The 14,954-nt window shown below is 42.7% G+C and overlaps 1 protein-coding gene across 2 annotated transcripts in view; it reads left to right on the top strand.

Moving 5' to 3' along the window:
- SORD (sorbitol dehydrogenase) overlaps positions 1-14,954 on the top strand; it is a 41,186-nt gene that overhangs the window by 15,629 nt on the left and 10,603 nt on the right. For both annotated transcript variants that reach the window (XM_066276578.1, XM_066276579.1), the window contains exons 3-5: positions 3,010-3,174; positions 7,536-7,695; positions 12,749-12,867. In XM_066276578.1, coding sequence (XP_066132675.1) covers positions 3,010-3,174; positions 7,536-7,695; positions 12,749-12,867 — 444 coding nt within the window. The remainder of the gene's footprint in view (positions 1-3,009; positions 3,175-7,535; positions 7,696-12,748; positions 12,868-14,954) is intronic.

Here is a 14,954-nt window from a genome sequence, read left to right as displayed (position 1 = left end):
GAATTTTTTACTTTTTATTAATTTTTAGAGGAGAGAGAATGAGAGAGAGAGAGAGAAGGGGGAGGGAGGAGCAGGAAGCATCAACTCCCATATGTGCCTTGACCAGGCAAGCCCAGGGTTTTGAACCGGCGACTTCAGCATTCCAGGTTGCCGCTTTATCCACTGCGCCACCACAGGTCAGGCCTACTTTCTCTTTCTTGCCTCCCTGTCCTTGAGTTGGAAGAGGAAATGATAGTACATTTCAGCAAGAGTTCTAGCAAGTCGAATTTAAACCTCTTATTACAAATTGGTAACTTCAAGAGAGGAAACTGAAATGATTTTCCTAACTCAAATGACTTCCCTACCTTGAATCTCAGAATTCACCCTGCTGTTTCTTACTCTATTCACCAAAACCAAAGATGGAGAAAGTTCTATAGAGCCAAACCGGGTGAATCTCCCGTGGTTTGTGGGAAGGACAGCATGAGACAACTGAATGCCTAGCACAACTTTGGGTCTCTTTGTTTTTCTCAGGGAGATACTTGTAACATGGTCTTCTCAGTCAGACAAGGCCAGTAATCCTGTCGGACTTACTTCAGCAAAGGGGCTCAGTAGAATCATTATATTAAACTTGGAAAACTGACAACAACAATACCACCAAATCTCACTATATTCAAACCTGTGAAGGTTGAAATGCCAGTTGAAATATTTGGGTAGTTTAAACGAACACTGCACTTTTTAACAAAACAACAGGCGTGAAGACAGCCTGATCACTCACAAAGTGGTGCCAAGCCTAGGTTCTGCCAGCCTCCCTTTTAGGAGTAGATAAGAATCAGGCATAGTATATTCATTGTCTGGTGAAAGGTAACTACTAAAAAACAGGTTTTTTTCCTCTTATATGATTGATACATTTCTTCCTACTAATATCATGCTTATGCAGTTTATTAGAGCTCTCCAGAGGAGCAGAACTGGGAGAGATTTATTATACAGATTTATATATAGAGAGATTTGTTATACATATATAGAGAGAGTAGGGGAAGCTTTATTTTAAGTTATTGGCTCACCTGTTGTGGGGTCTGGCAAGTCTGGAATTTGTAGGGCTGATAGCAGTCTGGAAATTCAGGTAAAAGTTGATATCACAGTCTTGAGGAGAACTACTTCTTCAGGAAACCTCAGTCTTGTCTTTTAAGGAGTTGATCTGGTTGATTAAGGCTTAATCAAATTATGGAGGGCAGTCTGCTTTACTCAAAGTCTAATTATTTAAATGTTTTTTTTTTTAATTGGGGCATAATTGACATACAGCATTATATAAATATTAGTTTCAGGTGTACACCATAATGATTCAGTCCTGGCCAGGTTGCTCAGTTGGGTTGGAGTGTTGTCCAGATAAACCAAGGTTGTGGGTTCCATCCCTTGTCAGGGCACAAACAAGAATCAAACAATGAAGGCATAAATAGTGGGACAATAAATTGATGTTTCTCTCTCTCTCTCTCAAATCAATACAATTTTTAAAAATGGAAAAAAACAACAAAAATAATGATTCAATATTTGTCTATATTGGGAAATGATCACCACAATAAGTCTAGTTAACATCTATCACTTCACAGAGTTGCAGTTTTTTCTTGTGATAAACTTTTAAGATTTATTTTCTTAGCAACTTTCAAGTATACGTACAACACAGGATTATTAATTATAGTCACCATGTTGTACATTAGATTCTCAAGACTTACTTTAAAACTTGAAGTTTGTGCCTTTTGACCGTCTTCACCCATTTCATCTGTCCCCACCCCTGCCTCTGGCAGCCACCAATGTAGTCTCTGTATCTGAACATGATTTTTTCTTTTTCTTTTTTTCTTTTAGAGATTCTACATATTAGTGAGATCATATGGCATTTGTCTTTCTCTGTCTGATTTATCTCACTTAGCATAATGCCTTCAAGGTCCATCCAATGTTGTCACAAATGGCAAGAATGCCTTCTTATTTTATGGCTGAATATTATTTTGTTGTGTATATATACTGTATTCTCTTTAACTGTTTATCAATTGATGGCTACTTAGGTTGTTTCCATATCTTAAATATATATATATTTTAAAAAATATATATGTTAAATTTATATAATATATATTTATATGTGTGTTATATATATGTATATATGTTTAACATACATATTTTTTCAGTGAGGGAAAAAGAGAGAGACAAACAGGCAGACAGGAAGGGAGACAGATGAGAAGCATTAACTTGTAGTTGTGTCACTTTAGTTGTTCATTGATTACTTCTCATATGTGCCTTGACTGGGGGCCTCCTGCTGAGCCAGTGACCTCTCGCTCGAGCCAGTGACCTTGGGCTTCAAGCTGGTGACCATGGGGTCATTTCTATTATACTTCACTCAAGCTGGTGAGCCCGCGCTCAAGCCAGCAACCTCGGGGTTTCGAACCTGGGTCCTCAGTGTCCTAGATCGATATTCCCTACACTGCACCACCACCTGGTCAGGCTCCATATCTTAAAATTTTAATCACACTTGAAAAATACCTTCACATGGCCTGACCTGTGGTGGCGCAGTGGGATAAAGCGTCGACCTGGAACACTGAGGTCGCTGGTTCGAAACCCTGGGCTTGCCTGGTCAAGGCACATATGGGAGTTGATGCTTCCTGCTCCTCCCCCTTCTCTCTCTCTCTGTCTCTCTCTTTCACTCCTCTCTCTCTAAAAAATCAATAAATAAAATATTTAAAAAAAAAAAAAAAAAAGAAAAATACCTTCACAGCAATATCTAGTGATTGACCAAACAATTGGGCACCATAGCCTAGCCAAGCAGTCACATAGAATTAACTCTTACTTGCAGTTATTTTGCTCTGTGAAAGTGTTCTTGCCTTCCAAGACTCAGTCAGGGTCTCTGGTTAGCTTCCTTTCTTCTGTGGTCTAAATTCTGTACCTGGCCTTGAAAAGCAAACACTCTCCTTTGTCCTGAGGAGAATGGTCAGGGTGCCTCAGGGTGGTTCCTTCCCTCACTTGTTCTCTTCTCCTTTCTCTTATCAGAGGTGCTGCTGAGGATGCATTCCGTTGGAATCTGTGGCTCAGATGTCCATTATTGGCAGCATGGTCGAATTGGGGATTTTGTTGTGAAAAAGCCAATGGTGCTGGGCCATGAAGCTTCAGGAACAGTCGTAAAAGTGGGATCATTGGTAAAGCACCTGCAACCAGGTCAGCAAAGCCCTTCAGCTAATGGACCAATTTATTCATTCAACATCAATATTTGTGTGTGCTTTCTTGGGACCAGGCTGTCTGTTACACACTGGTTGTGCAACAATCAACAAGAGAATCTAGGACCCAAAATGCATGGTTCTTAACCTTCCTCAGTGGGAAACAGAGCTGGGACACAAATAGTTACTTAACTACAATTTGCTGAGGGCAGCAGAGAAGAGTACAGGGTACAACTGATGTATTCTACTCAGACCCTGTACTCTTGAATTGGCTTGTCTAAGGACAAGACAGTTAAGCTAATACCTGCAGGCAAGTAACAAATAAGCCAGGTAAAGGGGTATGGGAAACATTCCAGGCCTAGGAACTACAATCTGTCTCTACATACTTAAGAACCAGAGCCTTTAATGAAGTCTTAGATTTCATTGGATGGCTAAGAAACCACCAATATGTTTCTAGACTTGCTTAATTCATTCTCCCAGAAGGAGGAATTCTTAGCTATAGCAGACCATAATATGTTCTCCAACACAGTGAATTAAATCCAAGCTGTCTTGGCATAGCTAGCCATTGACTTTAATCATCCTTTGCTGATGAGGCCACTACACAACCTGTGGATGACACCAGATTATTTGGAGGAAGAAGGAGGTTGGTAGGAGGTGCCATCCTGTGTTAGTTAGAAGGCTCCCTGAGTCCAGTTTCATGGGGAGGGATTGACCAGCTCTGAAGAAGCTAGGCATGTGTCTCATTTGAATGTTAAGTCAGGTGCTCCATTATCAGTAAAGTCAAGAAAACCCTGGAGGTTATGCAGGGTTTAGAGCTTCCAAGAGCTACTGATTGGTTTTTACTTGTGAAATGGGATCTATAAATATTAATATATGTCATAAGAAAGAGCAGGGTTCTCTAAATTTAAGTTATAATAGGTGCTTAGTCGGCATTGACAATGGATTCAGCCTATGCCAGGTGCTTTTTTGTTTGTTTGTTTTATTGATTTAGATAGAGAGGAAGGAGGGGAGAGAGAGAAACAGGAACATCAATCTGTTCCTGTATGTGCCCTGATCTGGGATCAAACCTGCAACCTCTCTGTTACAGGATGATGCTCTGACCAAGTGAGCTATCCGGCCAGGTACTTTGCAGGATATAGGAAATGGAGAGGATAAGATCCTTGGATGCTCCTATCTAGTTGGGGAGACTAGACATCAGGACTATATAAATACCAACAATTAGAGAACAAGACCATAGGGTGAAATCAGTAAACAATAGGCTCTAGAAGTTCAAAGGAAGGGTGTCTGTCATGGACAGAGGTGTGTAAAAAAGGTCCATGAAGTTAATAGGTCTTTGAGCTAGACATTTAATAATTATAATAATAAGAAGAAGGCAGATAACATTTGTTGGTTTACTATTGTTAGTCTCCATGTTAAATATTTACACATAAAATTACTTCATTCTTGAAACAGGTATTCTTTTCCTCATGAATGGATAAAGAAAGTGAAGTGTGCTGATTGTTCAGGGTCACACACTAGTTAGTCTTAGAGCTAGCCTGACTTAGTCTTTCTGACCCTAGAGCAAGTTCTCAGAACCATTGGGATGCCCAGCTTGTGGAGACTTGAGAAAGGTTTTGTATTTGAGCTACTAGAGAGATCAGAAGCTAATATTCCAGTTAAGAGGAACAGAATAATAAATTATAGCGGTGGGAGCTACATAATCTGGGTTGTTGATAAATCTATGCTGCTCAGAGCAGAGGTTCAGTTTTGTGGAGATTATAAAATTACATAATCACTACAAAAATCCCTCTTTAAAAAGGGGGACTTTTTACAGTGATTTATTATACTGTTATAATATATAACTGTGAGTTATTATATTATTATAATGTAATAATAATTAGATGACAATATTACAATATAAACCACCTAATTACGGAGGATCCAGAATGCTAAATTGAAGAATTTATTGACAATGCTAGAAGCATAGTTTGAAGAAGGTCCACTGGGCAGCAGAGAAAGTAGAGGACTAGAAGGAGAGACATACATGTTTAGTGGTCACAGGGATTTCTGTGGGTACTATTTTTTTAGAATACAAAATTTTTATAATCTGGTCATCTAGCTGATAGTTTGAATTTCTTCCACAATAATACCAGCTCAGATAATTATATAATGATAAATATAATAAAAGTAGTTGATGCTACTATATATTATTGCTACTATTATCACCGTTCCACCACTAATTTAATGAGCACTAACGACATACTAGGATCCTACACTATCCTGTGGGCACTTTTAATATAAAAGTAATAAAAAATAGCCTAATGTGTCTCTGATTAGTAAAAAGCAGACCTCTCGGGGTCCTTCTCCGGGACTTAACAACACATTGCTCAGGCTTAGGAGCGCTCTAACATCGTTAGTATACCCCTGTGGGGGAGGATGGGGGGGTGACAGTGGGGACTGACTGGAAAGGAACACAAAGAAATGAGGTTTCCAAGATGGTGATAATGTTCTGTGTCTTGATGGGATTTACATCACACGGGTGAATGTGTCTTTAAAATTCGTCTAGTGGCCCTGGCCGGTTGGCTCAGTGGTAGAGTGTTGGCCTGGCGTGCAGGAGTCCCAGGTTCGATTCCCGGCCAGGGCACACAGGAGAAGCCCATCTGCTTCTCCACCCCTCCCCCTCTCCTTCCTCTCTGTCTCTCTCTTCCCCTTCCGCAGCCGAGGCTCCATTGGAGCAAAGTTGGCCCAGGCTCTGAGGATGGCTCTATGGCCTCTGCCTCAGGCGCTAGAATGGCTCTGGTTGCAACAGGCGGCGCCCCAGCTGGGCAGAGCATCGCCCCCTGGTGGGCATGCCGGGTGGATCCCAGTTGGGCGCATGCAGGAGTCTGTCTGATTGCCTCCCCGTTTCCAGCTTCGGAAAAATACAAAAAAATAAATTGTTGTTGTGAGTCGGGGGGTGCAGAGAGAGAGATCAGCAGATGAAATCATCAAGGACTAGCAAAGGACCACTGCTCACTCAGGCAAATGGCCCCGAGTTTGTGCTGTGTCCTATTTTTATTCACAAGACTTCAAAAAGCTTGTTTGCTGAGAAATTGGCATAACATCAAATGTAACTTTTACTTTAAAGATACATGGATTGCACCTGCAAGATAGCTTAGTAACAACATAATATCAGAAGGCATTAATTGCTATTGCTTCTATGGATCCTATATCATTCCTCTCCTTATCTTAAGGGATAACCTTGGAAAGTACAGAAATCTTATGAGAATGTTTTACTGAGAAAAGCCCAGCAACTGCCTTCAGTCACATAGACCTGTTTCAATGACCCGCCTTGAAGTCACAAAACAATTCTCTTGGGAAAACATTCTTTTCTTGTTGGCTGTGTTCCCATCCAAGGCCATGCAATGGGTTATTCCACTACAATAAATAAATAAATAAATAAATAAATAAATAAATAATAAAATAAAAAATAAAATTCATCTAGTGGTCCACTTAACATTTGTGCATTTCATCAATATCAAAATTTTACTTAAAAACCATAAACAAGTATTGAACTCTAATTAATGCTATGCAGGCTAAAGTATTTAAGGGTGAAGTGTACTAATGTCTGCAACCTACTTTGAAATGCATCAGGAAAGAAAATGGATTGATGGGTAGAGGAAAGATGGATAGATGGTATGGATGAATGTGTGATAAAGTGAATATTGCTAAATGTTAATTGAATAATTGATATGGAGGTTATCTGGGTGTTCACTACAAAGTTTTATCAACTTTGCTGTATGTTTGAAAACTTTCCCAATAAGAAGAGAGAAGAGCAATTCTAATGCTGGATTTCCAAGCAGACCCAATGAGACCTAGAGTAGAAGTGTGATAGAGCCGGCTGTTCCCAAGCCTGAGTGTTTCTCTCCACTATACCAGAGTTGGAGGACTTTATGTGTCATTTGCCTTAATGCTTCTGCTAACCAGGAGTCAGCTGATTCCTAGTTGTCTAAGCACAACCAGACTCTATGACTTTTTTAAAGGCCTTGCTCCATGTTTTCAAAACAGGTAAAGAAAAAAATGTCTGCAAACACTAGCTACCTCTTTTGCAGCACATTGAGATGGGAACTGAAGCCGGCTTGCCTTAGAGATGGGACTGGTTGGGTTGGTCCATAAGTTGGTGAAAGGGCAGGCCAAACTAGTCTGCAGACAAGTGAACTGGTCATTTTCTTCCAGAGTGTCAATCTGTGCTTTATTCTGTTTCCTATGGGCTGGGCTTGCTAGGACACCCTGGGTCCCCAGGGAGGAGGGTGGCTCATTTGTCCAGTTTTGCTCTCTGGTCTCTGCCCATGAGCCTGTGTCCCTTCACAGCATCTCCGTGTCTACTTGTGCTTTCCTCTCCAGGTGATCGTGTTGCCATTGAGCCTGGTGCTCCCCGAGAAATCGATGAGTTCTGCAAGATTGGCCGATACAACCTGTCACCGTCCATCTTCTTCTGTGCCACACCCCCTGATGATGGCAATCTCTGCCGGTTCTATAAGCACAATGCCAACTTCTGCTACAAGTTAGTGCCCAGCCCAACCTCGCAACCTGGGACCTCTCCCTCTCCATTTGTTTGGTGTTCTTTCTTCTAGGAGTTTCCTGTGGTGACTTACTTTGCCATTTTTAGCTCACAATTCCAGATATGATGCATCCCCAAAATGGGCCTGTCCTTGGTGGGTGGAGGAGGGTAGCCTTACGAGGGCTAAAAATGACTTACAGTTCTTGGATTTAGGTTTTCAGTCTAACTTTTCTCACCAAGATCAGCAATAGGAATTTGTTGCTAAAGTCATTCACACTTGTCCAGCCATCCTGGTTGAAACCTTGTGTTTGTTTTCCATTATTGGTTTCCCCTGCAGCTACAGGAAAGAGAATTTATAATACCAGTGACCTCGACAATAACAGCAAACAATAACAGCAACTACTGGGTTTACCGAGGCGGTGTGGTGAGGACCCTGAATTCACTCCTTCCTAGAAAATAACTTTGAGGAAATGACTTAATTTTTCTCTGCTTCAGTTCTATTTAATCACCAGCTGATTAAATAAGGAAATGCCTGTAAAGTCCCAATTATTATAACCACATACCTGGTCTTGTGCTAGTAAGTGCTTTGCATGCCTTATCTTATCTCCCCTCCCAGAAGAACAACAGTGGGGTGGGCACCAGTCCTGCAGTTCAGTGTAAGGGTTAGCAGAGGCAGGAGGAGGCTAATAGACTCCGGCACAGAGCAGTTAGGAGTCAAGCCGTGATCCTGGAGCTCCTTCCTGCTCTGTGCTCACTGCACAACCCCAAAGTTCAAAATGGTTTTTGCAGTGAGAACTATTGTCTGGCAGAAGCAAAGTTGCTGCACCTTCTACATGCCCCCCAGTCCTTGGAGCCCTGGGGTGCTGATGTGCCACCTTCCTTCTGAGTCCCAGTGGTGGTTCTGTCTGCAACGATGGGGCTTGTCTGATGGAAGCCAAGTGCCAATCATAGGGAGTCTGAGAGATCTGATATTTTCTTTGTACTTTTTTTTTTTTTTGAGAGAGAGAGAGAGTGGAAGGGACAGAGATGAGAAGCATCAACTCTTAGTTGCGGCACTTTATTTGTTCATTGATTGCTTCTCTTATGTCCCTTAACTGGGGCTTCAGCAAAGTCAGTGACCCCTTGCTCAAGCCAGTGACCTCGGGCTTCAAGCCAGCAACCTTTGGGCTGAAGCCAGTGACCATGGGATCATGCTGATGATTCCACACTGAAGCTGGTGAGCATGTGCTTGAGCCAGATGAGCCTGCGCTCAAGCTGGAGGAGCCTGCACTCAAGCCAGCCATCTCAGGGTTTCAAACGTGGGACCTCAGCATGCCAGGTTGACACTTTATCCACTGAACCAGCGGTCAGGCCAGATCTGAGTTTTCTAGTGCCCACTGGAAGCCTTGAGAGGAGTCACAGGCTGAAGACCTCATGATGAGTTTAAGTCAACACCCAAACCTGCTCTAGAAGAAAGGTTGTGTGGGCAGAGTCCACCTTTCAGCAAGTGGTTCCTGAACCAGACCACCTTTCCTGGGCCGGCCCTTTCCAACTCAAGGTGCCAAACAAGGTTTTCATAGAAAGCAGAAGAGCAAAGTGGTAAAGCCAAGACTAACCACTGGTCTCTTCAGTTTACCAACTGTGTGACCTTGAAGTTGTTACTTAAACTTTGTAACCTCAATATCCTTGCCAGGAAAATGGACATGATAATAGCATCAATATGATGGAATGCAGAGGATTATTGACAGGATTCAATCAGAAAGGCATCTCAAATACTCAGCACGAGTCCTGGCACATAGGAGGTGCTCAATAAATGGTGCCATCATATGTCATAGCCATGACCTTGAGACTGGAGGATGGTACGGGGTTAGCCCTGAAAGAAAGCCTTGGGCTGGGGAGGGGCATGGGGTGGTTTGTAAGGAACTGTGTGGGAGGGAGTATTCTGGCTAGCAATGGTGATGGAGGACTGAAGAAGGCCTCTAGGGGACATGCAGCCCTCCCCTGACCTCTCCTCCTGGGGTATTTTCTGTGTCCCAGCCCAGCCCTGGGACTAAGCCTTCCTCCCTGGTTTCTTTCTGTGAAGATTTCTTCACTACCAGTCTCTTTATCTTCCTACCCACCTTATTTTTATTTTATCTTCCTGCTTCCTCCTTGGCTTCTTGATCATTCTTAACTGCTTTTTTTTTTGGGGGGGGGCGTTTGGTGCCTGTTCCTGAACCCTATTGTGAAAACCATCAGGTTACCTTGTCATTCTCCAGTGTTTATAAAGTCATGACAGATTGAACTGGAAAGATATGTAGAGTCTTCTTATCCCTTTCCTCCCTCAGCCCCCAGAGAATAAGGTTAGGGAAGGAGGACCCAGTCACTCTCCCAAGGTTAGTGGCGAAGGGGCTGGACCCCAGGACTGCGCCCAGTGCTTCTGCCTCCATGCTGCTGACCTTAGCTGCATATGTGATAAGGCAGTGGTTTTCAACCTTTTACATTTGGGGACCAGTGACCTAGCCAGCCAGAAATGGAAACATGCAATAAATAAAGTTTTATCTTACTGCATGTAACAGTGCAACAAGGTAGAAGCTGATGCTTGCTTTCTAAACTCTACATGTATCATGCATTGAATACTACATAAGTTTGTCCAAATGCTTTTTGTTTATTGTGCATGATTTGTAAATGGTCTGCATGGTGCAAAATGTTGTTCAAACGAGCCTACAAGTTTAAAAGATATTAAGACAACCTCAGTAGTATTTTCATTGATGATACAGGCTGATAAGTGGTAGTCACCCTGAGCATAAGTGAATTTGACTAAGATCATTTGGTCTATAATCTTATACAATATCAGGGTGGTTAACTCTTTCATGGACCAGCACAAAATTGCTAGTGGACTGGCACCTTGATTGAAAAGGCATGTGAACCTGCCCAGGTGATGGCACAGTGGATAGAGCATTGGCCTGGGATGCTGAGGACTCAGGTTCAAATCCCCAAAGTTGCTGGCTTGTGCATGGGCTTGAGTGTGGGATCATAGACATGACCTCATGGTCGCTGGCTTGAACAAGGGGTCGCTGGCTTGGCTGGAGCTCCCTGGTAAAGGCACATATGAGGAAGCAATCAATGAATAACTAAGGTGCCACAACCACAAGTTGATGCTTCTCATTTCTCTCCCTTCCTATCTGTCCCTGTCTGTCTGTCTGTCTCTCTCTCTCTCTCGAAAGAAAGAAAGAGAGAGAAAGAAAAGAAAGAAAAGAAAGAAAGAAAGAAAGAGAAAGAAAGAAAGAAAGAAAAGATACTCTATGCGAGAGCTGCCTAATCAGTAGGATAATCTCCCAGAAAACAATCTTCTCTTAGCACCATCCCCAATTCCTTTTCTCCTTGGTGCTCTCATTTCAAGGGGAAGTCAGGATGAAGGGGAGAGGGGCACACAGTTCCTGGCCGAAGGCCACCCTCAGCTTAGAGCCAATACAGGCTTTGAGGGGGCCCAAACAGGAAGGGGCAGGTGTGCTTGAGAGTGTGTTGTTGGGTCCGTGCAAGTTTGGGAATCTTCATTATTTCATTTCAAACATATTTTCTTTGTTTTTGTTATATATAATTATTATTATAATTTTTTTCATTTAGAAATTAAATTTAATGGGGTGACATTGATCAATAAGAGTACATAGGTTTTAGGTAGACATCTCTCTAGCATTTGAACTGTTGATTGTGTTGTGTGCCCATCACCCCAAAGTCAAATCCTTTTCTGTCACCATTTTTCCTTTTTTTAAAAAAACAACATCCTTTTTAAAAAAATTTTCCTCTTATTTATGCATTCACTGGTTGATTCTTGTATGTGCCCTGACCCAGGATCAAGTCTACAACCTTGGTGTATTGGGAGGATGCTACCCAGCCAGGGCACAAACATTCTTCTTCCAGTAGAGTTGATGGTGTGATGATAGCAATCGGAGCAGGAGGGCAGATTGGAGTGGAGGCAACAGTGCGAGAGAAGCAGAGAGGAGGGGAGAGGGAAAAGCTGGTGGCTGGCAGCTAGGCCACCTTGTAGGCCTTGTCATTTCCTCTGCGGATTGTGAGCAGTGACAAGGATCATGGGGATGAGTGCGTGGTTTGGTTGCCACCTTTATTTCTTTTTGGAACTTGAGGATTTTCATGTGGAGTTTTTGGGGCACTGAATAAATAAATACTGGACTGTTAAGAGCAAGCAGAAACTAGATAATAATTACAGAACTGTTTGTACCATGGTGCAGCTGATACGGGACAAGCAGAGGATACGGAGTCAGGACACCTAGGTTCAAATCTTGCTTTTCCACTCACTAGCATTGTAACCTTTGGCAAGTCTCTCAATGTCCTTGAGCTTCAGTTTCCTCTTCTGTAGACTAAAGATAAAAAATAAAGCCTGTCCTTCCCACCTGACAAGGTCATGGTGGGGATCAAATGGGATAATGGGTGAGAAAGCTCTCTAATCTGTAAAGTCTTATTCAAATGTTTGCTGTCATCGTCAGTGGGATTGTTAAAAGGATCAAGATACCAGTGAACGTGGAAGTGAAAAACAAGAGCCCAGTGGTGAAGGTGACCCGGCCTTAATCAGCTGTGTTCGAGACTGGTCCCTTCTCTACCTCCCCCAGTCCTGGGGCAGCCAGGCAGCTGCTGCTCTCCGGTGTGGTCTCAGGAACGTGCGATGGGGACAATGAGCAGAACGATGCCAACTTCTAAATCACTGCTTTGCAAAGCTGCTGATTGCCAGGATTGTTTGCTGAAGTGAGACCAGAAAGGCTTAACAGTTTGAGAAAAAGATGAGATTCTGGAATGTGGCTTATGTACATACCTGGTTTCAAATTCAAATCCTTGGAGCTCCTGACTAGTTTTGAACCTTTAGAGCAAGTTATTTAATCCTCCAAGGCTCAGTTTCCTTATCTGTAAAATAGGAATAATAGTACCTACTACAGAGCTGTTTTGAGGGTTTACATGAGTGAATTTATATAAATTGCTTAGCACATTGCCTGGCACATAAATAAATGTTCAGTAAATACTAGCTATTGTTATTCCTATCAACCCAGAGGGAATAACTGAGTGTGTTGAATGACTGACTCTCCAGGCTTCCTGACAATGTCACCTTTGAGGAAGGGGCCCTGATTGAGCCACTGTCTGTGGGGATCCACGCCTGCCGCCGAGCTGGAGTCACCCTGGGGAACAAGGTCTTTGTATGTGGAGCTGGTAAGAAACAGACACTACCCTAGTTACGAGCTCATTAAAGGGGAATGTGGGGGCTCCTCTGCCATCTCATGCTCCCTACAAAGGCTGAAATTGGTCCTAGGATCTTTCCAGGTAGGAGAGGGTTACAGTGTCCCATAATCTCAGTGACCAGCACTTTGCTAAATAAACTAATATCTGCAGAAATGATGTTATTTTCTAGGCAACATAACTCTTTTGTTCATTTAAAGAATGCAATTTGGGATTATATTTTCAACCTTAGACAGGAAACAAGGGAGATGTTTTTGATAGTAAAGGGAAGAGCAACTTTTAGAACTTCCAAATCATAGCATAGAAGTAGCCTTCTGGTCCATCCTGGAATGAGGTGAGCCTTGCTCACCATCAGTGAAAGTATAGCCCAGCTCACTGCAAGCCTGTGCCCTGCCTGCACGGGGAAGCTGCCTTCTCTCCTCCAACCCAGCAAACCTCAGACTGAATCATTCTAGACTTCTAACTGCTGGTGACTTGACAGCATGCTCACACTCCTTGTAGGTGTGATCTAATATTTCTCATAATTTTTTTTCAGTAATTGACGTATAACAGTAGTTTCAGGTGTGCAGCATCATTATTTGATATTTGTATATACTGGTGAGTTGTGAACAACACTGGTGTTAGGAGCAACCCTCTCCTGCACAGTTGAAAATCCCTGTAATAACGTTTGACTCTCCAAAAACTGTCCTAATAACCTACTGTTAACTGTAAGTCTTACCAGTAACATAAACAGTTGATTAGCACATATTTTGTATGTTATAATGTATTATTACTGTATTATTACAATAAAGTAAGCTAGAGAAAAGAAAACACTAAGAAAATCATACGGAAGAAAAAATATATTTACAGTCCTGTACGTGCTTATTGAAAATCTGCATATGAATAGACCTGCACAGTTCAAACCCATGTTCAAGGGTCAGCTGTGTTGCAAAATGACCACCACAGCAAGTCTATCACTATGCAGAGTCACAAAGTTGTTTTTTATCTTGGTATGAATGAGAACTTTTACGATTTATTCTGTTAGCAATTTTTTCAAATATGCAATGCAGTATTATTATTTTTTAGAGAGAGAGAGACAGATAGACAGGAAAGGAGAGAGATGAGAAGCATCAACTCATAGTTGCAGCACTTTAGTTGTTCACTGATTGTTTCTCATATGTGCTTTGATGGCGAGAGGGTATTCCACCCAAGCCAGTGACCCCTTGCTCTAGTCAGCAGCCCTGGGCTTCAAGCCAGCAACATGGGATCATTTCAATGATCCCACATTCAAGCCAGATGAGCCCACGCTCAATCTGGCAACCTAAGGGTTTCGAACCTGGGACCTCAGGGTCCCAGGTTGACACTCTATCCACTGCGTCACCACCACTCAGGCACAATACAGTATTATTAACTATAGTCACTGGGCTGTATGTTATGTTCATATGACTTATTTTATAATTGTAAGTTTAATTCCACATACAGGTGAGATTATATACTTGTCTTTCCCTGTCTGACTTACTTTACTCAGCATAATGCCCTTAAAATCCATCCATATTGTGAAAAATAGCAAGATTTCCTTCTTGTATATGACTGAGTAATATTCCATTGTGTGTACATGCATTGCAGTGGACACTTAAGTTGTTTCAGTTCTTGGCTGTTGTAAATAATGCTGCAGTGAACATGTGGGTCCATCTCTCTCTCTTTTTTTTTTTTTTTGTATTTTTCCAAAGCTGGAAACGGGGAGAGACAGTCAGACAGACTCCCGCATGCGCCCGACCGGGATCCACCCGGCACGCCCACCAGGGGGCGACGCTCTGCCCACCAGGGGGCGATGCTCTGCCCCTCCGGGGCGTCACTCTGTTGCGACAAGAGCCACTCTAGCACCTGGGGCAGAGGCCAAGGAGCCATCCCCAGCGCCCGGGCCATCTTTGCTCCAATGGAACCTCGCTGCAGGAGGGGAAGAGAGAGACAGAGAGGAAGGAGAGGGGGAGGGGTGGAGAAGCAGATGGGCGCTTCTCCTGTGTGCCCTGGCCGGGAATTGAACCCCGGGGACTTCTGCACGCCAGGCCAATGCTCTACTA

Source organism: Saccopteryx bilineata, chromosome 4 (assembly GCF_036850765.1).
Source record: "Saccopteryx bilineata isolate mSacBil1 chromosome 4, mSacBil1_pri_phased_curated, whole genome shotgun sequence".
In the NCBI taxonomy this organism is placed as follows: Eukaryota; Metazoa; Chordata; class Mammalia; order Chiroptera; family Emballonuridae; genus Saccopteryx; species Saccopteryx bilineata.
The sequence above is the reverse complement of the archived record's forward strand: the minus strand, read 5'-3'. Positions and strand labels throughout refer to the sequence as shown.